Raw genomic sequence first — 22,674 nt, forward strand, 5'->3', positions numbered from 1 at the left:
TTTCTTTACCTTACAATTACTGTATACTCGGCGCCTCACTTATATGTGTTGTTTTTTTCACATACATTGTTCTCGTGGTTTACGGAAAAGTAGGCCTAAAATGTTATAGTGTCTAAAAACAATATTCAGTTAATGGAATTACACTTTTTTCCATTACTGCTTGCTTGATATTGCCCTAACAACTTTTTCATGAATCAATTTTGAGCATTATGTTTACAACGTAGTTATTATAGCACGAAATATGAGTCTAAAATGCCAAATACTTGCAACTATTATGTTAATCACTGAAATCTTAGTGTATTAATTGCTCGCTATAAGCTAGGTTATTGCGCCCCTAAACCAACGTACTGACAACGCTACCTCCCCGGAATTCAAACTTTAACGTGAGTTAATTGTAATCTTACTCTCTATATACCAAAGTGATTTACCTAGGAATACAGTTGAACTTCACTAAAAACTAATGATGTGTTGATGAGTTCAATGAATCCTTCGATTCCTTTGGTTTTCTTGGCGAACTGACGTCCGACAATGACCTGTTGACGTGTACCTGCAATACGCCTTTGCCATAGTGTGTAAACAGATCTATTTTCGGACAAACTTTGGTCGATTTCGCCAATGATGACACTGCTTCTAGGCTGTACCACAGCACTTAAAGCTGTAGCAGCGCCAAGCAAGAGTCAAGACAAATGTCCGCTGCCAGCCGCTGCTGGATCAACCCCCTCGCCCGCCCCCCATCATCAGATCATTCAGAGGATTGGCTGAGCCCTGTGATTTAGCCAAATTCAATATGATTATTTTCTACTGTGATGTTAAGGCCCTTGTGTCATGCAGCGTATTCCGTTGCACCGGTACACAACTTATGTTAAACCGCGACGTCTGATGCAATTCAAATCGGCCATTCAAATTGCATAAGACGCCAACAGCATTGTGATACCATGTAAAATATGCAATTGTTAATTAAAGAGCATTTTCATGATTCCTGAACATCTTAGACAAGACTAATACTCAGACTATAAGCTATAAGTTAAGGTTGTGACAATGTCTCATGCCATGAAGTAGATAGGTCTTCTTGCCTCGTGGTTTCTTCTCATTGTCAGCGAAAAAAAGGTAATTCCGATTGTAAAATATGATTGGCGTCTCAGGTCCTGTAAGAAGGAGGGGGGGGGGGGCAGCCAGTAAAATCACAGGCTGTGGGAATTACGAAGGGATGGTGGAGAATATCGCCACAACAATGTTGATATGATCACTTTTCGTTTCAGCGGGCATGACTTTGGACATCCAGTGACGCAGCAAAAAGAAGTGACGGAACAGCCAGAAGTAGCAACAACTCGCAAAAGGGGATCCTTGTCTGACTGATGATTGGACCACTCAGTTGGTCACCATCAAATTAGACCTACAAATATCTTGTTTGGACAGTAAAGATGGAGGACACGGAGCCTGAAAAAGGCTACACATGGGAAACGGAATACGAAAAAACCTGGTAATGATAAAAATATTTAATAAAAATGAGACCACGCTATAGACTATGATCTGATGCGTAATCCCTGAAAATTTGAAATCATTACACCGTCGTGTTACAGGGAAAATAGGAAGAGTGTGGAAAAAATGAAAATGCCGACTTTGAATCATGAATGGTCGATGGAACTGGAGTGGATGGTTCTTCTAAGTGTTGGAAAACTAAGTTATAATGGCAAGGCTATCGACATAGTTTGACACTCGCTAAACTGCGACTCCCTCCCTGGCCTTTCACTTGCAGTTGCAGCTACAGTAGCTAGCCTGGCCTTGGGCATGTCAGCCTGGCCTTGGGCATGTCAGCCTGGCCTTGGGCATGTCAGCCTGGCCTTGGGCATGTCAGCCTGGCCTTGGGCATGTCAGCCTGGCCTTGGGCATGTCAGCCTGGCCTTGGGCATGTCAGCCTGGCCTTGGGCATGTCAGCCTGGCCTTGGGCATGTCAGCCTGGCCTTGGGCATGTCAGCCTGGCCTTGGGCATGTCAGCCTGGCCTTGGGCATGTCAGCCTGGCCTTGGGCATGTCAGCCTGGCCTTGGGCATGTCAGCCTGGCCTTGGGCATGTCAGCCTGGCCTTGGGCATGTCAGCCTGGCCTTGGGCATGTCAGCCTACCCTAGCCTGGAATACCGTCCATGCTTACAAAGCTTTTGGAGTTGCATGAACTTGGTATGGTAAAATGTTGATGGTCAAATCCATTGGGGGTCGCTGAAACAAGCCAGAAGAAAAAAGTAGGGGTTTTGGTTTCTGTTGGCCTGAGAATAGGTCAACCCCTTCCCCCCCCCCCGAATGCTTCTTTTCATAGTCATTTTCTTTTCTATTTAGGGAAGCCCTAAAAGAAGATGATGATGGATCACTACAGGCTAGCGTGGATGAAATTATTCAGAGAGCGAAGCGGAAAAGACTGGAGGAGAGAAAGGGGAATGTCCGCTTGGGAATGGTAAGGTGAACCATCCATTGTTAACAGTGAAAATGACGAGCATCGAAAATCAGATTTCAATTGTTTTGTGTTAGTTTCACAGAATATCTGTCCTAGCAAGGTGGACAATTCAAGCTTTCAAACACGTTTTCCCCGAGTCTGATCTAAAGATATGTGATATTGTGATACGGAAAATTTCTCATTTCAATGTTATCTACTTTTACATTTGTCCGTTCTTGATCAATGCAGATGAGACACTTTTTCTTGGTGGTTGACATGTCGAATGCCATGATGGACCAGGATTTAAAGCCAACAAGATTCATATGTTCCTTAAAGGTAAGGAGAACAAAAACAAGTTTTCTTGTATCAGCCTACTCTAATCTAGCCAAAGTGACAGACAGAATAATGCAGATATATCTAGAGATGACCCATTAGTGCAGGCAAGTGGGTTTAGTGTTACTCTTCCTCAGCTGTCACACCATTTCGAGATGCCTTATTTACTCTGAAGGCCAAGTCTTCCGATGAGCTTGGTCCCATCAGCATTGTCGACTGGTTCAACTTAAAACTTGTCTTAGTATTGACACATCATCTTTCTATTTCAGCTCTTGGAACATTTTGTGGAAGAATTCTTCGACCAGAATCCTATCAGTCAGCTTGGTATTATTGTATCACGGAATAAACGTGCAGAAAAGGTGACAGAACTAGGAGGTAATCCAAAAAGACATGTCCAAGCACTGGAGACTCTGAATGATAAGACATGCCAGGGAGAGCCATCACTGCAGAATGCTCTAGAGTTAGCTTTGCAGACTCTCAGGTAAGAAAGCTTAGAATAAAAGTGGGAGAAGAACATAGAGGAGGATTGACTTGTTAGAAAATAGAAAGAGAGGCCAAGAAAAATGCCAGTTTATATATAACATACTTTAGGCTGGTACCCAAAAACACCAGCAATAGATGTATGACAGCAACAGGCAGTGAACACCTACATGTATGTATGAATGTTAAAACCTACCCAAACAATCAAATAGGCTGTATTTCCCATTATTAGTATCACTATCATTGCACAAATTTCAGACACATGCCTGGTCATGCCAGCAGAGAAGTCTTGGTGGTTCTTGGAAGTTTGACAACTTGTGACCCTGGCGACATTGCTGTGACGGCTAAAACACTTAAGGAACAAAATATACGGTGCTCTATTGTTGGATTGTCGGCGGAGGTGAGAGTGTGTAAGAAGCTCACACAAGTCACACATGGTACGTTGATTCAAAACTTCAGGTAGCTATGATTACTTGACAAAAGGTTGTTTCTCTTAGTCCTTGAGCAATAATGGACTGATTTAATTTCCTCCTACCTAACAAGATGATACTTTAAGTAGAATCTCCGATGGTCATCTCTTTAAAGGTTCCATACTTGTAGATTCACTTGACCTCAAAGGTAAGATGATTCCAACAGAGAAGATTAAGAGAAGAAGCTGTACGGCACTGCCTAATAGCACAGGATGACGCTATTATCTTGGATCTGGGGAGGTAACACATTTGGCCGCAGTGAAGGTCTGCCCCCGTCCTCCACAGTTGATAACCAACCTGACTTAGCTTCTCCACATTTTAGGGAAATATGACATTATCCTTGATGAGCATCATTTCAAAGATCTTCTCTGTCAGCATGTGGTCCCACCACCAAGTGCGGTAAGTTATCAATATCATTGTAGTATGTCTCTGTATTCCGTTCCTAGAGATGCTAGGCGCCACTTTATTTGCTACCTTTATCCCTTTCCTGCATCTATGTAGGTCCAATTTTTGTCTCTTTTTCAGGCGAATATGGAATCATCCCTAATCCGAATGGGTAAGCTATTTCAGGATTTTGGCTTTTTGCATGGAATTCTAATGAAAGGCATTTTACACGTTCATGCAAAAGAACACAAAATGCATGATAACAGACATACATAAGACCACATGGATGAAGCAACAGATCAATTACTGGTACATGTAATTGAGAGTGTAGTAAATAATTGAGAAGTTTGCAACCAGGACCAAAAGTAGCCGATCCAACGTCTTTGTGAATAGATGTGGCACCCTGGCATCACATTTTCTTCCCTTCTTCAAGGTTTCCCTCACCATAAGTTGAATGCTGCATCGGACCAGGAGGAAAAATCATCCATGTGCATGTGGTAAGCACAAATGTGTTTCGATTTTGCTATGATGAAAATCTGTGCTGCTGAGATTTGTTCCTTACCTGATCTCGCAGATTGATGAATAACTTACATAACATCTGAGACCACACTTCTCCTGCTTCTATTTCTCTAAGCCAACTAACTGATGTTTCTTTTCCCTTGTAGTCACCTGGACAGTAAAAACAGCGAGGGTTTCAGCACGAGTGGATACTTTTGTCCTCAGTGCAAGAGTAAATATTGTGAGCTGCCAGTTGAATGCAAGGCTTGTGGTGAGTTCCCCATGGCAACAAATGGGTCAGTGACATATTTTGATGCAAGTTTGACTGTCAAGATGGCCGATTTTTATGCAGTGACATTATCCACATGGTTGTTTGTTTGTAGGGTATATATCAAGGTTTGTTACAGCTCTCGATAGCTGCTTTCGACCGGTACAAACTTCACTGTATGTGCATGTATTCATGTACTCACTTGTTACTTGCAGGATTAACCCTCGTCTCAGCACCCCATCTGGCGCGGTCGTACCACCATCTCTTCCCACTGCCTGTGTTCAAGGAAATCTCACCACAAGTTCTTCATCAGATGCCACTCAATCAACACTGCTTTGCCTGTCAGGTGCTCTTCACTGAAACCATCGTAAGTAAACCGATAATGCTCATTTGTCTTTCTTAAAGATAAAAACCAATATTCATAGCAGTCTCCTTGGTGCCTGTTTTCTCGGCTTGGCCATAGGGTGATGACTTGCTTGCCCTGTATCGGGTCAGCTTCAGCGGACCGCAGTCTCGAGATGTGGTCTCACTGTCTTGCACTATTTACAAGACATGTCATAGCCATCAAGTCCCCATAGTTGGCCAGGTTCTATCTTCCTTGATACAATGTTGCTGATCTCCTTTCAGGTTTACCTCTGCGAGAAGTGTGAGTGTCTCTTCTGCTCCGACTGTGATATGTTTATTCACGATACGCTACATTCCTGCCCTGGATGTGCTAGTTCAAGATCCACACAGCAGAGTGCACCTTCTGTAGACATGATCACATGACATTTTGTACAAAACGGACCTAGTTTTGCCTGTAAACAGTCTGTGCAAACTGATTGTAGGCTTTGCTATGGTGAAAGCCAAGGTACTGCACACACTGACCAACAGCAGAGACTGACAGGACGGACATTTGATTTACTGCAGTAACCCCTGGAAGCGCGGTGGCACAGCGTCGGAGCATACGAATCCAACGTGTTATAGAAAGGTTGTTGGTTCAACCCTCGGTAGTTTCAACAGGCCTGAAATGGCCAAGTGGCTAATTCCACAACGCAGACAATAACAAACTTCATTGTCATCATGATGTCAACTGGAAGACAAGACCTGTGACAACTCAGCCCAAGTGGAATTAAAACTATCTAGTAGAGGATGTCCTACATGTAGTAGCTTGACTGTTCTTTGTAAACTGCCATGTCATATTTCTCTAATAAGATATGAATATAATAGTAAATTCAAACTGTTGCCATTTTGTCATTTTTTCCAACCACTGGAGGATCATGGTAAAAAGCGGAGGACAAGCTGCCGATTTTGGCAAGGTGACAAGAAACAACCAAATAAGGGTCAGCACTTCCAAGACAGCCAGAACACATGAAACAAGCATAAATTTGAAAATAGAGCTATTTTATTTCTACAAGACAATATACATGATGTGTAATGATTGTGCTTGCCCTAAAGGGCGATCAACCGGGCTAAAATGACTCTTAACAAAACAATGGCTGGAAGATCTGCTTCGGGTCCTCTAACCCCTACGGAGCTAGGTATTTGCAATCTTAGTCTGACGTCAACTTTTGTCGACCACCACTTCCAAATTCAGAACCATTCTCTCCAACCCAACAACTTATCTCTGCAGAGATGGCTCCTTGCATTGATAAAACACCTGTCAATATACCCGAGAACATGTCTATACAATAGAAGATGTCATCCCTGCCTGGGCTATTCATACGCATGGATAACATAATACATGGACATATCATTCTTAGATCTAAAGGTATGATCCACAGGATTAATCAAATAGTGATAAGATTCTAATAATTGAATAAATCTATAAAACACCATGCAAGTCACAACAATCATGATAAACGGAAGTAATAAAGTACACATCCACACTTAGAACTCAAATCATGGGCTGGACAGGAGATCATTTTTTGGTTTCTTCCATCTTTTTAACGGAAGAATAAACAGCTTTAAATAAGCTTTGTGTTCTTGGATCTGATACAACAATATACGTCCTTAGATGATTTGTCAGAAACCCCAGCCCAATTTGTTTCTTCGGGTCACCATGTCCCATTTGCCCTCCGAATCCCGGCGTACCAAACATCCAGTCGCCCTGAAAATGAACAGAGTGTAATGGTTAAAGCAACTTTAAAGGAGGACGCCATTTGTTTCAACTGATGGCTCTGGTTAATATAAATGAAGTTATACGATACATGTAAGTGGGCTGACTTGAGGGGGAGCAAATACATCATCAAAAACTTTTGAGGTGCTGGTCGTTTATTTCTGACTTGATGAAAAGCCTGAACACAGAATATTGAGGAGATACAGTAGACGCAAGTTTAAACGACCGGTTCATTATTTCCATGTTTTATTCACTCCCATTTTGATTGTGGGTGTGCTAATGGAAATAACGAACTGGTTGTTTAACCTCGACTCTACTCTATTACAGTATTTGTGTAACATTTTTTACTTACTGCTGGAGTTGGAAGGTGTGACATGCCTCCTGAATAAGATATCGGTAACAACACAACTTTGTCCTTGGTAATCTCATCTGGCACCTGCATAAATTCTAAAAGGACGCTGTCACTTATCAATGGTTTGCCGTTGACCATCCCGCCATCCATCGTTATCATGCCATAGATTTTGGCAAGTGCTCTTGCAGTTCCGTGCCCAGTAACAGAGCTAATCTCAACTATCTTTTTATCAATGTGGTTGTATGACTGGAAAACAAGGTCAAGTACAAGGTCAACTATAGTGTTTGTAGTTTCTATACGACTTTCATAAGCAGACGATATCCATTGGATGAGCATGCGCCGTAGGCGAGGGAAGCATGTAGAATCCATCAAGGACAAATAGGGAATAGTTTCAAAAGGTCATTTCCCGTCCAACACTTCTATTTTACAATCAATGAATTACCGTTAAATATCTTTCAACTGAAATGTTTGAAAATGTTGCTGGTATAGCTTTGGAGAAGTAGAGTGGAACCTCAATTTGCGGATAATATTTCTTGTACAGGTTTGAATACTGCCGATGTAATGTGACACATGTATAGTCGAGACTCCTACAAGGAAGTCAATCTGGACCACCAAGTAACAGCCTTCACTCTCCCTTCAATTTGGAACACATCTTGATCAAAACTTATTCAGAAATGATTAAAAATTGTACCTCGGGCATGTCAATCATTCCTATTGCCTTCGCTATCAAACTAGCAGGATTGCTGACCATTTCATAAAAACATTGCACCATCTGGAAGTCCCACGTCTCGAAGGCACACCATATCGTATCAAGCAAACCATAAAAACCAGGCTGCTCAACGAGCCGTGAATCTCGGTAACGCTCAGACGGCTTCAGGTGTAATGAGAAATCGACTCCTGAAAGTAGAAGAGCAGAAACTGAAGCTTTGAACAATGACCAACATATGGACAGGCCTGCTGAAACACTCCATCTAGAGCTGCATGTCAATGCTGGGTAGATGCTGCTTTAAATTAACCATCACCAAGACGTTGGGATGACAAAGTGCTTCGAGGTCGTGAACAGGGACAACCGCTTAAGAAGAATCAAGTTTTTGTGTTTTAACCTACCAAGCGGCTTTGCAATTTCATCCTCAAAAAACTGTGTCACATTTCGCTTTTTTGGGTCCACCCTTCTGACTACTTGGTCTACATAGGGTCCGATAGATATGGCGTGGTACCCATGTCCAGAGCCAGGCTCCCAGAAAGGTTTCTGCTTGGCCAAGTATTGACTAACTTTCGGTGAATCTGTCAACAAATCCTCTAGACTCAGCGGCTCATCAAGACCAATCAGCCCAGCCTGAAAGAAAACAAAGATGCTCATGAGAAATACCAAAACAGACTAAAAACTTGCAGGGAATGTAGTGCATGCCCCCTCTTTTTCAGGCTCCCTGATCCTTGACAGACGTTCGAGGGCCTGATTCATGCAACTCACCTCATGATTCATAAGAGTCCTCAAAGTGATACTCTCCTTCCCATTGGCAGCAAACTCTGGCCAGAAGGATGCCACGGGATCGTCATACTTCACATGACCTCTGCAATCAGAACAAAGTCATCAATGAATTCAATCAAAGGACACTCAAGTCAGAGCACAGAATATAAAACTGGTGTTGGAGGTGGTCCGTCCTGGTTTCACAGTCTGGCTCACAAGCCAGGGGGGATTCAAATGTGGCCGTTACTTTCATATCCTTAATTTTTGTCTCAATTACCCCATTTACACCCGACCAAGATTGGGGAATTTAAAAAGAGGATGCCTGGTTGAATTCTGATGTAAACCTCACCTTGTGACCAAGACTCCAATGCAGAGAGCAGCCAGCCCCTTCGTCGTTGAGAAAGCCATGGAGATGGTGTCCTTCTCCCAGCGTTGTTTGCTATCCACGTCTGCATAACCGCCCCATAAATCAACCACAGGCTTCCCCCGGTAATAAGCTGTGAAGGCACCACCGTACATGCCATTTTTGATCAGTTCCCTTAAAAAATCAGAGTTTGATATTATTCATCAAATGGCTGTGAGTGTGATCGTGTTTTTTTCTTTGGAGTGATGGGCGACATACGATATAAATGGATGTCTACTGATAAGACATAAACGGGTGTACATTGGACCTTTTTTGGCCTTAGCTTCTTCTCTACAGTTTTACAGTGTAGGCCAAACCTCCAGCACGAGGTAGTGCTTCTGAATATAAATCCCCCAACAGTGCCAGTTTCTACCAGTTTCTACCTGGGTGAGATGAGTTGGACACTCACCTCTCTGCAGGGTGTAAGGGGTAAAATGTATGGAGTGAGCCTTGATGTCTTCATTGGCTAACCACCACTTATGAAAGATTTAGGATCTGATGTTTCTGTGATGTTTTATGCCAATGGTTTGCATTCTGAAACACTTGAATTCATTTTGAGTCAAGTAACCAGAATTAGTCAATTAACTTACACTTCCTTCACACTTGTTTGGTCGATATTACCCTAATTCTTATTTTCATTAATTGATTTTGAGCATAATAATTACAACGTAATTGATTAGTTGACCTGAACAAACAGCCCAGGTTTCCCATTGGCCATGTGCATGTGATATCCCGTGTGGGCCCAACTTATGCGACACATAACAGTGAGCCCGCTATCAATTTCACTCGCCTGTCGCAAAATGGCCAGCTAATGATCAGATTCAGAGCCAGGGCCTACCAGGGGAGCCTAGGCCTAGGCCTATACTTTAATTACAGTTTTCACACCTAAAAGCATCGTCGACAGCTTCAAAGCCTGGCTCAACAGATCCTCCAACATGAAATTCAAGTTTTGGCGCCGTTTGCTTGCGAATAAACATCACTGCACACGCAAAAATGAGGACAAAAACAGCATATTTTATGAAAGTCATTTTGCTTAATAACGGGTCATTATGCCAAGTAATTGTTCATAGCCAGTCCCTGATAGACCAACCTCGTCCGCAGGACCCACAGACGAGGAGAAGTGTTTTTCTGTAGGATTGCTAACCTCGATCCAAGTGACTAATATGCAGTTATGACCATGACAGACCATCTACTGTATGTTTACAGGGTGTCACTGAATAACTTGGCACAGGTTTCTTCATCCTGACGCAATCAGTGGTTTTAAATACACTCCGCCTCTCGATATTTTGTACACGATGTAGGAGTATCAAAAACCTGTATCCCAGGATAAGGTTTCTTTTATACACCTCACTGTGCTGTTTAAAGTTAGGCTTACCATGTCAACCATCAAAATGTAACCGTCCATGGGTTACAAGGATCTAAAGATTCTTATCAATGCAACAAAGTCAAAGACAAGAACTCTGATGTTGGTGTTATTTTTTACGTCGAGATGTATATTTTCCGAGTATGGCATGAAGCAACCTCTTGCAAACAGGGCCTACAACACGACTTCTCCTTACTCAACCTCTTGCAAACAGGGCCTACAACACGACTTCTCCTTACTCAACCTCTTGCAAACAGGGCCTACAACACGACTTCTCCTTACTCATGTCTCCATTGAGGGAGTAAGTATGTATCGAATGAAATGGTCTGATATTGTCAGGATGGGCATGAAGGCACAGGCCAAGCAAGTCAGCTTACTGCCGGTAGCTCTTACCTAAAAGTCTTGTCCACTTCCTCAAATCCAGCTGCTACGAATCCGTCAACATGAAATTCAAGACTTCGTCTTCTTCTGAGGACAACCACCAAAGCAACGAGAAGGACAAGAACGGCCAATTTGAAGAGAGCCATGGCTGACCTTCCTCTGTCCTAAGCCAAAAGAATTAATGACACTTGATATTGGAGACCAAGTTAAAGCCTCTGATGACCCACTTTCTGGCTTTACTACTATCATGATCTCATTGATTACCATACATCACATGTTTTTAAGTGTTGTAATCAGTCCTTAGCCTGGTGTTAGGTGCAAAGTCACAACCAGGGGTCATCTCATGACTTGAGAAGTTTGTCAGTGTATGTTGAGAGTTCTGTGGACATACAGAACCTCCAACGATTGCTACACTGACCATAGAAAGTGAACCAACAGCTTATAATGTGAAGTCATGCTTGTTTCATGAAAACCACTCCTGGCAGCTCTGTGACTAAGGACAGGAGTACCCGGCCTCACGATTCATGTACTTGAGACGAAATTGGGTCCCACAGTTTACAAGTATTGTTTTTATTTGTTAGGCATCCTTATATCAGGGGAGGTGCCCGAGTTATCACAACATTGGGCAGCCATCAGTCAGAATGTCAGAAAAGATCAGACCTCAACCCAACCAGGAAGACTTCATCCATCGATGGATCAGCGCACAGACAAAATGAAATGAAATATCTAAATATTCACAAATAAGTTTATTCCATTACATATACATGTATTGAATATGCTACTCACAAAAAAGCCCCCGGGATGGATGCTTTTACCGAGGCCCTAGAATCCTCTTGCTGATTTCAGTCACTGGTATTTAGGAAAGATTCATGAAATTTCACATGAACAGCATAAAAATGAGGTTCTCGAGTATTCCACCAATAGAAAAGTTATACTATATCCCTCGCAGTGTCTTTAATCCTTTTTTACTGGATACTGTCTTCCCTTGAGAAGGCCTTACAGGTCTGTAATTCACCCTCACCATAATTCTTTAAGTCATCCCAATGGCAGTGACAATAACAGTTATCGATTATCGATTCTCACCTTTCAGTGAGAAGTCTCATCCACTTCAAAGATGGTAACAAAACTCAGAACAGGCAGAGATAACACACAGTTCTCATTTCCTGCAATGTTTCTTTTCCACGTATGACGCATGGACTGACTTTCTTCTCTGTGCAAAACATAAAAATCAAGGTAATCCTCAGACTCGATATTTCAAAAAGTTCTAGGCGTTGATCAGGCAGCAGCTGTGATCAAGAGTCGCCCCAGTCTCCTTCTCTCATCCGAGGCGGTCTTGGGGGTGGAGGTCCCCGCATCCGTGGCGGTGGCCTCATTCCTCGTGGTGGAGGGCCACCTGGTGGTGGGCCACGTGGTGGAGGTGGTCGACCTGCAATCATGAAGACAGATTAGATTCGGAGAGACGAAATAATGTCAGTATTCTTCATGGGATGCCTGCCTGTCAATGTGTTGACAACACAGTTTGGAGCTTGACTGCCAGATGTTTTATAGCAGTAAGTTATTTGACACAACTTTTTAGGACCTGTGGTTAGCATGATGGACTTGGAGGGCAGCAAGGACAAGTTAATGATTGAATGAATGCGATTAAATTGGTCTCCAGAACACAGTGAACTGACACATTCAAACAGTTACTTACACAAAGCTTTTGTGGGTTTTTTTTATTACACCGCAAAGATTTTTCAGATGCTTACCAAATGGTGGTGGGGGTCCTCGCCATCGGGGTCCCCAGCCTGGTGGTGGCGGCATTCCTGGGGGTGGAGGTCCTCGCATACCTGGTGGACCACCTGGTCCCATGCCTGGAGGAGGTGGGCCTGGTGGGGGTGGCATACCCGGAGGTCCAGGATAACCTACAAGTCAAACAAATGAAGTTAAGAGTCAAATGTGGAAAATGTGTCACTGTAGGTGAAGTAGGTGAAGTTAAGAGTCAAATGTGGAAAATGTGGCACTGTAGGTGAAGCAAGCTGTTCATTCAAACTTAGTGAAATACAGATGAAATGGCCAGGGCCATTGTGCTCACCTCATGTGGAGGAAAGATGGATAAAGAGCATTGTATTGTGTCATGTAGTGTTAGGTTTGATGTAGGTCCAAGCAATTACAATTTCCCCAAAATGGCCAATTTACAGTACATTCGACCTCTGTGACCTTGAAAAGTAGGTCAAATCAAAGAAGACCCGGGTGACACATTGAATGGTTGTTAGAATTAGATGTACCTATGATATAAAATTGGTGCCAATCGGGCAAGTCATTACTAGGAATAATGGCATTTTGAAGTATTTAGGATTTGGCCCCCTCCCTGGAGGCCAAACGGCAAATCAGATTGCACCAAACTTCGGTACCTGAGATCACCTGACCAAGGGGTACATGTGTACTTAATTTGTGATCAATAGTCATTGCAGTTAAGAAACGTGCCATAGTTACGGCCTGACAGCGAATTTACGCCATTTGACCTCTGTGACCTTGACAAGAAGGTCAAATTAAAAACCTGTGTGACATATACTGTATGGTGGTTAGATGTACCCATGATATCAAATTGGTGGCAATCGGGCAAGAAGTTAAGGAATAATCACATTTTTAAGGTTTTTGGATTTTGCCCCCTGGTGGTCAAGTGGTGAATCATATTGGACCAAACTTCAGTCCCTGAGATCACCTGACTAAGGGGTAAATGTGTACCAAATTTGGTATCAATAGTCATTGCAGTTTAGAAACGTGCCATCGTTACATCCTAACGGCCAATTTACACCATTTGACCTCTGTGACCTTGAAAAGGAGGTCAAATCAAAAACCCGGAGGATATATGATGCACCTTTGCTAGAAGTACCTACCATATTTTTTTCAAAATTTCCCGACTACTATTAAGGGAGATATTGCATATTTTCACTTTTAACGTTTGGCCCCCTGGTGGCCAAACCATGAAACGAATCGGACCGAAACTTGGTCTCCAAGGTGTCATTACATAAGGGTACATGTGTACCAAGTTTCAACTCAATAGCTCTAACAGTTACGAAACGTGCCCTGCTAACGGACGACGGACGACGACGGACGACGACGACGACGACGACGACGACGACGGACGACGGACGCCACGGTATGGGATAAGCTCACCTCTGCTAAGAGGTGAGCTAAAAACCTGAAAACCTCGACAGCTAAACAGTAGAGTAGTGGACCGGCAATCTGCTGTTCAAGTCCCAGTCAAGACGATCTGATGTTTCTGATTTTCTTTTTTTGGGTCGAAAGAAACATTCAAAGGGTTTTTCAAGCTCACCTGGTGGTGGGGGCATGCCTCTCATCTGGTTCTGCATCTGAGAATCTGATGATCCAGAGTCGCCAGTCGAGAATGGAGGAGGCGGAGGCCGCTGCATTGGGGGATGTCCTTGGCCGCCTAGTGACAAATAATAGCATTGATAAATAAGAAACATTTCTTTAACATCAGGCCTCTCAAGTTTATCTTTCCATTTCTGCTGTTAGATTAAACCAATTTCAGGAGGAGAAAGAATGGAAGTCCTACAAACACTGGAAGGTCACATCCCTGCATGACACAAATACTACAGAGACTACACCAATGAGATCCCATTGGCATCAATCTGATCTTGATATACTGAACATGCTGATGCATTCAATGCCAAAGTGTTGAACTCCACGCAGCACGATGACTGGACAATTTCTTACCTGGAGGAGGTGGCATCCACGGAGGAGGTGGCACTCCAGGTGGTGGCATTGGTGGCGGAGGTACATTTGGGGGAGGCGGTACTCCAGACGGGGGTGGTACTGGAGGGGGAGGCACATCTGTGTCCATGGATGAAGCCACTGAAAGGGGTGATTAAGAAGTTAGCTTATGGAGTGCTTGACGTGAAGAGGTCTTGGCAATCTTGTTTGAAGAGATAGTCACCAGGAAAAGCATGTACATGGAGAGGAGTATTATAGCTTCAGAACTGCTATTAGTCTATTGATTCCCTACAAAAATACCCTTTATCATTGCCACACAGGGGACAGGACTCAATCCAACAGGTTTTTGCCAATGTGGTCTTGGTGTCTAAGTGCCAGGGCACTTTCGGCAGGACTGTCCGATGCGACGATGACGACCAACTCAAGCTCTTACTTGACATGCCCGATACAATAGGTGGAGGTGGAGGAGGCACTGATCCAAACTGCATCGACTCAGATGTCATCCCCTGCGACATAGGTGGAAGGCCGCTTCCTCCATGCCCGTGTGGTGGCGCCGGTGGTGCTGGTGGTTGCGGAGGTGGTGGAGCATCAGCAAACAACTGATGTGGCCGGTCTGCTTGTGATAATGGATTTTGTGCAGCAAGTAGACGTTCTGAAAAACAAACAAGGAAAGTTTTCAAAATTATGATCAAGGGAGTGAAATATCTCGCACCAAAAGGAACTTAATCAGTGTCTGAAACAACTATTTTTGGTCAACTTTTAAGGTACGTGGAAATGTTCTCCATGTAGATCAAAAACAGCACTGCCCTCAGCTCCACAGTTGAATACCAAGGGATAGCAGCATCCAAACCATCCGAGTATAACTGTGTAAAAGAGTGAACTTGATTTTTAACAGAACTGATTTGGTTGGAGAGGTCAGTTGACTCATTCCTGACCAATCATCAGTGATGGCGATCTGACTGGTCACCCTCCCATTCAACTGTGTGCCATGACCTAGACCTACCTGCTGCTGACCCATGTCTCTCGCCTTTTGAATCTTTTTTAAACGCATAGGATATGGATATCGGTCGATTACACAGGTACTGTCCATTCATAGCCTCAATGGCCGCATCTGACGCCTCGAAGCTGGCAAAGTTGATGAAGGCAAAGCCTTTAGAATTACCACTCTCTGGGTCTCTCATGATCTGAAGACGATAGCAGCAATCACATGTGACTTATCATATGGCACTCATTTTTAGGAAAAAACAACTTAAACAAGAAAATATCAAACTTGAAGACCTGTTTCCTTTCAGCTTGTTTTTACTGAGGAAAAAGTGACGTCGGCTATTTCAACCAAGTGCTAAAATTGTCTGTGGCCAGTCTTAGATTGGGAGATCTAGTAAGACCTCCACTTCATTTGACAAGCAAGCAATTTATCAGTACATGTACTTTGAATCCAAACTTGTTAACAGACATATCTCTTCAAATCTATTCTCACTTGACATAAGAAATGATATTGAAATCTTCTCTTCAGCCAGGACTCACCTTAGGTGTTTGTAATATCACACCAAAAGCACTGAATGTGTCATATAATAATTTCTCATCCACCTCGGGATCCAAGTTCCCAATAAATATATTTGCCCCAACATCCAGATTCTTCTGATGAGCTGAAGCCTGCAATAGAAGTAGGAATAATGTTACACTGCAAAATCCTACAATCATTGTTAGTAGTCATTTCGCCCAAAACACTAATCCTGCCTTGGAAGAGGAATACTCCTTGGAGAACATCAACTCCTAGTGCGGAGCAAATGCTAAAGAGGAAGAAGAAGGTATGGTATGAATTCCTTCAGCCTAAATCATATAATATAGGTATCATAACATTAAAACATGTCAAACGATCTGCTCTGTTAGGTCTACGCTGCTCACCTTATTAACTCGAATCGGCTTCCCATATAGTTTTATCATGTTCATAATCTTGATTGCATAATCGGCATCCTCTTCGCCCATGAATTCCACAAATCCATAGCCCTGATGTGACTGTGTGATTCGGTCCTTGGGCATGTGTACATTCACTGAAATCATAAGAAGATGAGGAGCCAAAACATATCTTCCGGATCATTCAAAATAGTTTCACCTCTTTGTCAGAACAACAAGTGTCAATGACTGAATGAGGTCTGGGGTATTCCGTTACCCGTGCCAAGTACACCCAAGCTCGTCCTGTGAAGGACAAAGAAATAACCAGACTGTTGCTCCAACCCACGACCATTGGATTGAGTCAGACCCCTACGAGTATGTCATCACAGTCAGTGGGTTAAGGTGTTTTCAAAGCAAGAGTAGAGTAGAGGGGAGTATCTTACCGACAGGCCCTGCCTGGAGAAATAATTCCCATAATATAGCTTCCGATACCTTTTCATCAAGACCACCCACATAAACTGTGGCATCTGAAAAAAACGACACAACTCAATGAGTACATTGGGACGAAAAATACATGGCTAAACCTCTAGTGGCGCAATTAGGCCTATCTAGCCCTTCTACATTACTATTACATACAATACAATGTACGATACATACAATACATGCAATGCACAGACCTAAAACCGCCCACAATAAACTCTCGATTTTCAACCGAAAACGACCTTGAATAATACTGAAACAGGACTGTCCGTATTCTTAGATTAATAATAAATCAAAACACAATTTCCTTTTTTCCGATATTTCGTTTCCTTTACAAAAAATTGAAGCGTTTTGTACCTTGATTTCGTTCGGCAATCGGACCGGCCGCCATGCTTACGTTTACCTACAACTTCCGGTTGGTTATCCCAATAAACACCAGGAGGCGCCAGCTGACAGAGCCTGGAGACAAAGTCACAACTACTAGCGCCGTTCTTTTAACTCGGTGGTATTCATTGCTTTAGCCTTAGGGGAAGGGGCAGAGTTTTCATTGTGAATGAACGTCAATAAACAACATGGCGATATTTTATGATTATATATAAATACACCGAGACGATCGAAAAACCAACTTTTATTTCGTGCATGGCCTATATATAGCCAAGGACAGGCCAACAAAGTTCGAGTGTGCTGGGCACCAGTCCAACGACGGAACCCTAGCGGCAAATCGAAGAACCAGAACCAATATTGAATTGCTCCGGACGCAGTGGACAGGCCTCGTTCCTATCTACGAGCTTGCATTTTAGTCTATCTTGGGAGTGTACAACCACAGCCCAGCCAGTATGTCACATACAATTCTCCTCTTCCTCCATTATGACAACTACATGTATTAGCAGAGAGGTCGTTCGTAGTGGTCTTCCCCAAACTTGAAGCGTCGATTTGGACGAAGCCAAGTTGACAGTTCACGACTACAAGCCGATCTTAAAAACATCAAAGCATACCATTGACTGTAAATCTTCTCCCATGTGAAAGTTCCATCAGTGTCCCTGCACAGTACAACATAGAAGAGCACAACCAGTCTCCTGCACAGCATGGAGAAGGGGTAACTCTCTCTGCACAGTAAGCCCAGTCCCTGCGTGAACAACTGGCTGTTCTAAAGACTAACAAGAAGATGAATGTATGGATTCCATCCATGTGCTCTCTTTTTATTTCTCAAATGCACTGCATCCATGCCTTACCAAAGCTGCTGGTACAAAGTTGTCGTAAAAACAAAAACAGTGTATAGAAAACAAGTCAAAAGGCTCAAAAAGACGCTAGGTAGGAAAACAAACATTTGATACTATCGGATTCAATCACACACCTCATCATTTCAGGCAGTATTGGTTAGTCGTTCGACCACGAGATGGCGTCGCAGAGGTCATTTAACGGGTACGGTGCAGCTGTGCCAGTGCAGCTCACTGCCGAGGTGCATGGTACACTTGTTTATTCTTCATAAATTAATAGCACAATGTCGTTTAAAACTTATCAAAATTTCATGCTGCCATAATTTAGTTTTTGTTCACCATTACTGGCAATAATTTCAGTTTGTTGGTAGCCACTGCTGGCTGTACTTTTAGTTCCAATGCAATCACTTCCAAATGCATCACAAAGACATTAGATAAATAGGGGTTTTAGATTATTTTCTCAAGGGGGTGGAACGCAATCGCCTGGTTTGAATGATTTTTTGAATACTGGTGTATCCTGGAACGGTTGTGAACAAATTGGAGCAGTAGACCGACCGTAGTTGGTGTCCAAGATCAATCTTAGCAATTCATTTACAAAGGTTCTCATGACACACGACAGAGAAGATGAAGTGTGTTCACAATTAAATATACAGGGTACTCCAAAAATCGTTGATAAATTCCACTATCAATTCATTCCTGACATAAAGGCTGACAGCTGACGGTCTGCCACAATGCATTCGAGGTCTAACGCAACTCGGTTAGTGCTTCAAACACAATTTGATCATGGTATTTATCAAAGTTCTCTGGATACCCCAAGGAGGCATGCAAGCAGGTAACCAAGGCATGTCCATTGTCATCAGATGTTCTATCTTCTGTTCGTTGACGCTTCCTAAACGCTGGTCTGGCCTTCTTCAGCGTTTTCTCCGGTTTGTCCTCCCTCTTCTCCAGTGGATTCAGACTGGAAGGAAAGCAAGACACAATGTCATGTCAAAAGTGGAAGGAAAATGTGAGACACTACTTTTATGAAAGTACTAATAGCGAGTCCTGTCCATGATTTTGGGACCAAACATTGACTTGGAAATGAACTTGATTGATGTTGGCCTTGAAAATCTTGCGATCTGGCAAACATGATGAGGTCAGCCCAAGATGTGGCCATTCCTTTGTTACTAGCAGTAACAAGCCAACGTCAGCAGCATAACACTGCACGCCATCACAAAGATCACAGAAACCAGATGAGACACATCGACATGGGGCAGATTGGGTGCCATGTCAGTACCTATCTATCATCAACCACAACAGAACTGGCTCACCTTCTCTCCTTCTCCCTTCTCGGTGTTGTTGTAGTTTCCACGTCCCCGTCCCCGTCCACCACGACCACGACCACCCCTTCCACGTCCACGGAATCCACCACGCCCTCGTCGTGGGAATCCGAACGGGCCAGGTGGGCCGTAGTGCCTTGGTGCGTTGTAATAACGGGGGTACCAGCCATATGGTGGGCGACCTCGACCTCCCTGGCGAACTTGACGCTCCTGCAAATCATATAAGAAGGTTAGGCTAGAATCAAGATAGTCCTTACTATAGTATGGCTCTGGTATAATCGTGTAATGTTAGAAAATTTGCAATCAATATGGTAGATCAGCTGAAATCATTATCTCAAACTGGTCAATGACAACAGGCCTACAGACCACGAAACAACTACTCAAGACCGATGCTTACCTCTCCATTGCTCTCACCATTCTCCTCTCCTTCCTTCACAGGCTTGCCCCTCTGGCCGCCACCACGTCCACGGTAGAAGTAAGGTCTTGGGTAGTATCCACCGTAACCATAGTAAGGACGTCTTCCCCTTGGTCGGCCTCCTTTCTGCTTCTTTTCATCGCCTGCAAGATGAAGCAAAACATGAACATTTATGTTATTTTACAGTCAAATAATGAGAAATGTTGAGCAGTAGAACTGCACACAATATTGCAATACGTGCACACCTACTACTGAGGCTCCAGGTAAAACCAATTCTTGAAAACAGCTCAAGTCCCTAACGAAACCACGACTGGCATTTTCCCTGCAGCCATATTCGTCCTTTTTGCCCCTCAAGCAACAAAATGTCGGCTGATAAGAATATTTACCCTCCTCGCTTTCTTCGCCCTCCTCTCCCTCTTCACCATCGCCCTGGCCTTCCTCCTTCCGCTTGCCGCCACGACGGAAGCCGCCCCGGCGACCCCATCCACCGCCACGGAAACGACGACCCTCTGGCGCATACTTGCTTCCTTGCACAGCATTCCCTTCAGGTCCAGTGACGTTTGCCGCCTCGTTGCCCTACGAATGGAGAATGGAGTCGTTCTTAAATCAGTCCATCAAGAGATTTGGGAAACCATATTTTGTCGTGATCTCACAGGCGACTGAAATAACCAGTTTGACCAGATGTGCTTTTAAGCTTTGCAATCAGGTCACAGGCAATTGATGTGTGACTGTGATATGTCCCTACAATAAGAGATCAGTTTCACTTGGGTATGAAGAAAAGATCATACCTTCTCCCCTTCCACTACGTCGAATTCGACCTTCTCACCATCTCCCACGCTCCTTAGGTATTTCCGGGGATTGTTCTTAGTGATGGCCGTTTGATGTACGAACACATCTTCCTTGGTGTCATCCCTGAAAGAAACACAGCAAGAATTCTAAACAAATGGAAATGTGTAAGACTAAGGGGGTTACAATACGTATTGTACAAGAACATGAACAAGAAGTTTGTCAGAATCGGCATAAAATCAATGGTCCACAGAGAGGTAGGAATGTTCTGTACTAAAACACATGGCATTTTGTTATTGGTTTATTCTGTGCACAGTATGGCTTAACTGCAGCACACCACAAAGGTTCTGAAGAAGATTTTTGTTCGATAGTTGAGTATTGGAAAATATGGTGACTGAAGATATCCAGCAGCCCAGAGGACTTTGACAGCAGTAGTAAACCCTTGTAGAAGTAACTAAGTCACTCAGAGACCAGTAGAAAGACCCAGAAGAACTACCAGATTCCCAGCAAATATACAAGCCATAAAATCATTTGGGGACTAATCACAGGTTACCATGGTAACCGGATTGCATATACCGGCTACAAGTGCGAATCAGGACAAATATGGTAATGTCAGATTCCGACCAAGACAAAGGAGATGATTCATCCCAACTCAAGTTCCAGGAAATGTTTGACAACAATTTTTGGCACATTTACAAGTTTCAAGAGATGAGACATTCTGAAGCCTGTTCTACAAAGGATGTTAGATCTTCAATCGATTCACGTATGGCTTTGCAAATGAGTCATCTTTTTTGAGCACCGTGCATGCCCAGGGTCGTCCAGATTGTCTTTATTTGAGCAGATAACCCTTCACAATCTGGTGTGCTTCAGTTAAGATGATTTATTTCATTATTCACTACAGTTACATACTACTGGCACTCAGTGGCAATGAATATAAAAAGCTCATGCCTAATGAAGTTAAGGAGTCAAATTTGCCGAAATCCTCGAATCAATTTTTGTTCCTTTAGACTTGGTCCTTTGACCATCAGTGCCATGGTTAGCAAACAGAAGCTGGAATAAAACCGAAGTTTTAAAGATTACAAATTGAACCTTGGTATCTTCCTACACAAATCCCATAACATCAACAAAGGATGCACAGAAAGAGCACCCCTACATCATCAATATGCATGGCACCCATCATCAGTCACCGCATATGCATATATGCATGCCCAGCCCACTCAACTGTACCACGTGACCTCTCAGTCAATGACTCACCGGTTGATAAAGCCATATCCGCTCTTGACGTTGAACCATTTGACCGTACCAGTCACTTTTTCCGCTAAAACACACAAAAGAAAGGAAAATAAACTACACCAGCCTATTCTATAGGTCATAGGGTCTAAATACATCTAATATTGGGAGGGCAATCGGCTTACTTTTCACTAAAACTGGGGTTGAAAGTGGGTCATCCAAAACACAAATTCCCGAACGGCGGCCATGTTCTGATGGAAAGCATGTAGGATGAAAATTACCGGTGATTTACAAATGTGGTTTTCGAGTTGAAAATCCGGCCGGATCAACGATATTTACCTATGAGTTTCTTCTCCACGGCAGCGGGTTCTTTCTCAGCTGATTTTTCTGAGTCGGACATGGCTATTTGATGGTAAATCCGGTGTTAAAACGGTAGCCCGCGTGTCACTGGACTTCTCTTGCAGCTCGCTTTTGTTCCACTGCTACCGGGTGAACCCACATGTCTGGCAGGAGCGCTGCCAAGACTGACGTGATTGGTCAGGATCCGTGACGTCACATGGGGAACACCCAAGTGCCCAGACTTGCTTGTAATGAATGTCACATTATCTCTTTATTTGCTCGAAATAAGCCCCAAACCGCGAAAATCAAATTATTCTACCACGCGTATCATGTCATTCTTGGGTATTGGATAG

General features: G+C 43.3%; 4 protein-coding genes across 5 annotated transcripts; 1 reads left to right on the forward strand and 3 right to left on the reverse strand.

Moving 5' to 3' along the window:
- The first annotated feature begins 65 nt into the window (after positions 1–65).
- LOC135496697 (general transcription factor IIH subunit 2-like) lies at positions 66–6,024 on the forward strand. Its single transcript, XM_064786165.1, has 12 exons — positions 66–383; positions 1,260–1,480; positions 2,331–2,445; positions 2,674–2,760; positions 3,027–3,238; positions 3,496–3,674; positions 4,030–4,106; positions 4,233–4,263; positions 4,525–4,588; positions 4,757–4,860; positions 5,073–5,224; positions 5,485–6,024. Exons 2-12 carry the CDS (start codon positions 1,422–1,424, stop codon positions 5,623–5,625), a joined length of 1,221 nt encoding a protein of 406 aa, XP_064642235.1. The 5' UTR covers positions 66–383; positions 1,260–1,421; the 3' UTR covers positions 5,626–6,024.
- A 205-nt stretch (positions 6,025–6,229) lies between these two features.
- Positions 6,230–11,128, reverse strand: LOC135496758 (beta-lactamase domain-containing protein 2-like). Of its 2 annotated transcripts, none has more exons than XM_064786244.1 (7): positions 10,935–11,128; positions 9,125–9,313; positions 8,779–8,878; positions 8,415–8,643; positions 7,999–8,204; positions 7,308–7,553; positions 6,230–6,946 (listed from the first exon to the last, which is right to left on the reverse strand). In XM_064786244.1, the coding sequence occupies exons 1-7, from the start codon at positions 11,066–11,068 to the stop codon at positions 6,758–6,760; spliced, it is 1,293 nt and encodes a 430-aa protein (XP_064642314.1). In that variant the 5' UTR covers positions 11,069–11,128; the 3' UTR covers positions 6,230–6,757. The 2 variants fall into 2 exon arrangements, with proteins under 2 accessions (XP_064642314.1, XP_064642313.1); XM_064786243.1 differs by lacking the exon at positions 10,935–11,128 and adding an exon at positions 10,064–10,273.
- Positions 11,129–11,653: 525 nt separating this feature from the next.
- On the reverse strand, positions 11,654–17,410 carry LOC135496696 (splicing factor 3B subunit 4-like). Its single transcript, XM_064786163.1, has 10 exons — positions 17,373–17,410; positions 16,979–17,062; positions 16,548–16,693; positions 16,167–16,295; positions 15,646–15,826; positions 15,076–15,294; positions 14,646–14,783; positions 14,242–14,358; positions 12,671–12,826; positions 11,654–12,348 (listed from the first exon to the last, which is right to left on the reverse strand). Exons 1-10 carry the CDS (start codon positions 17,404–17,406, stop codon positions 12,215–12,217), a joined length of 1,338 nt encoding a protein of 445 aa, XP_064642233.1. The 5' UTR covers positions 17,407–17,410; the 3' UTR covers positions 11,654–12,214.
- A 777-nt stretch (positions 17,411–18,187) lies between these two features.
- On the reverse strand, positions 18,188–22,482 carry LOC135496880 (Y-box factor homolog). Its single transcript, XM_064786449.1, has 7 exons — positions 22,322–22,482; positions 22,007–22,070; positions 20,755–20,878; positions 20,353–20,542; positions 19,949–20,109; positions 19,543–19,761; positions 18,188–19,190 (listed from the first exon to the last, which is right to left on the reverse strand). The coding sequence occupies exons 1-7, from the start codon at positions 22,380–22,382 to the stop codon at positions 19,122–19,124; spliced, it is 888 nt and encodes a 295-aa protein (XP_064642519.1). The 5' UTR covers positions 22,383–22,482; the 3' UTR covers positions 18,188–19,121.
- Positions 22,483–22,674: the final 192 nt, after the last annotated feature.

Source organism: Lineus longissimus, chromosome 12, assembly GCF_910592395.1.
Source record: "Lineus longissimus chromosome 12, tnLinLong1.2, whole genome shotgun sequence".
Classification (NCBI taxonomy): Eukaryota; Metazoa; Nemertea; class Pilidiophora; order Heteronemertea; family Lineidae; genus Lineus; species Lineus longissimus.

Coding starts and splice junctions, on each gene's coding strand:
- LOC135496697 (XM_064786165.1), top strand. CDS start 1,422: ATGGAGGACACGGAGCCTGAAAAAGGCTACACATGGGAAACGGAATAC. Junction 2,446..2,673: donor GGAATGTCCGCTTGGGAATG/GTAAGGTGAACC, acceptor TGATCAATGCAG/ATGAGACACTTTTTCTTGGT. Junction 3,239..3,495: donor TTAGCTTTGCAGACTCTCAG/GTAAGAAAGCTT, acceptor CACAAATTTCAG/ACACATGCCTGGTCATGCCA.
- LOC135496758 (XM_064786243.1), bottom strand. CDS start 10,206: ATGACTTTCATAAAATATGCTGTTTTTGTCCTCATTTTTGCGTGTGCA. Junction 8,205..8,414: donor TGAAATTGCAAAGCCGCTTG/GTAGGTTAAAAC, acceptor TTCTACTTTCAG/GAGTCGATTTCTCATTACAC. Junction 7,554..7,998: donor GAATGATTGACATGCCCGAG/GTACAATTTTTA, acceptor CTTGTTTTCCAG/TCATACAACCACATTGATAA.
- LOC135496696 (XM_064786163.1), bottom strand. CDS start 17,406: ATGGCGGCCGGTCCGATTGCCGAACGAAATCAAG. Junction 16,694..16,978: donor TCTCCAGGCAGGGCCTGTCG/GTAAGATACTCC, acceptor TTATGATTTCAG/TGAATGTACACATGCCCAAG. Junction 14,784..15,075: donor TATTGTATCGGGCATGTCAA/GTAAGAGCTTGA, acceptor CACCCCTTTCAG/TGGCTTCATCCATGGACACA.
- LOC135496880 (XM_064786449.1), bottom strand. CDS start 22,382: ATGTCCGACTCAGAAAAATCAGCTGAGAAAGAACCCGCTGCCGTGGAG. Junction 20,879..22,006: donor GGATATGGCTTTATCAACCG/GTGAGTCATTGA, acceptor TGTTTCTTTCAG/GGATGACACCAAGGAAGATG. Junction 19,762..19,948: donor ATGGTGAGAGCAATGGAGAG/GTAAGCATCGGT, acceptor TATGATTTGCAG/GAGCGTCAAGTTCGCCAGGG.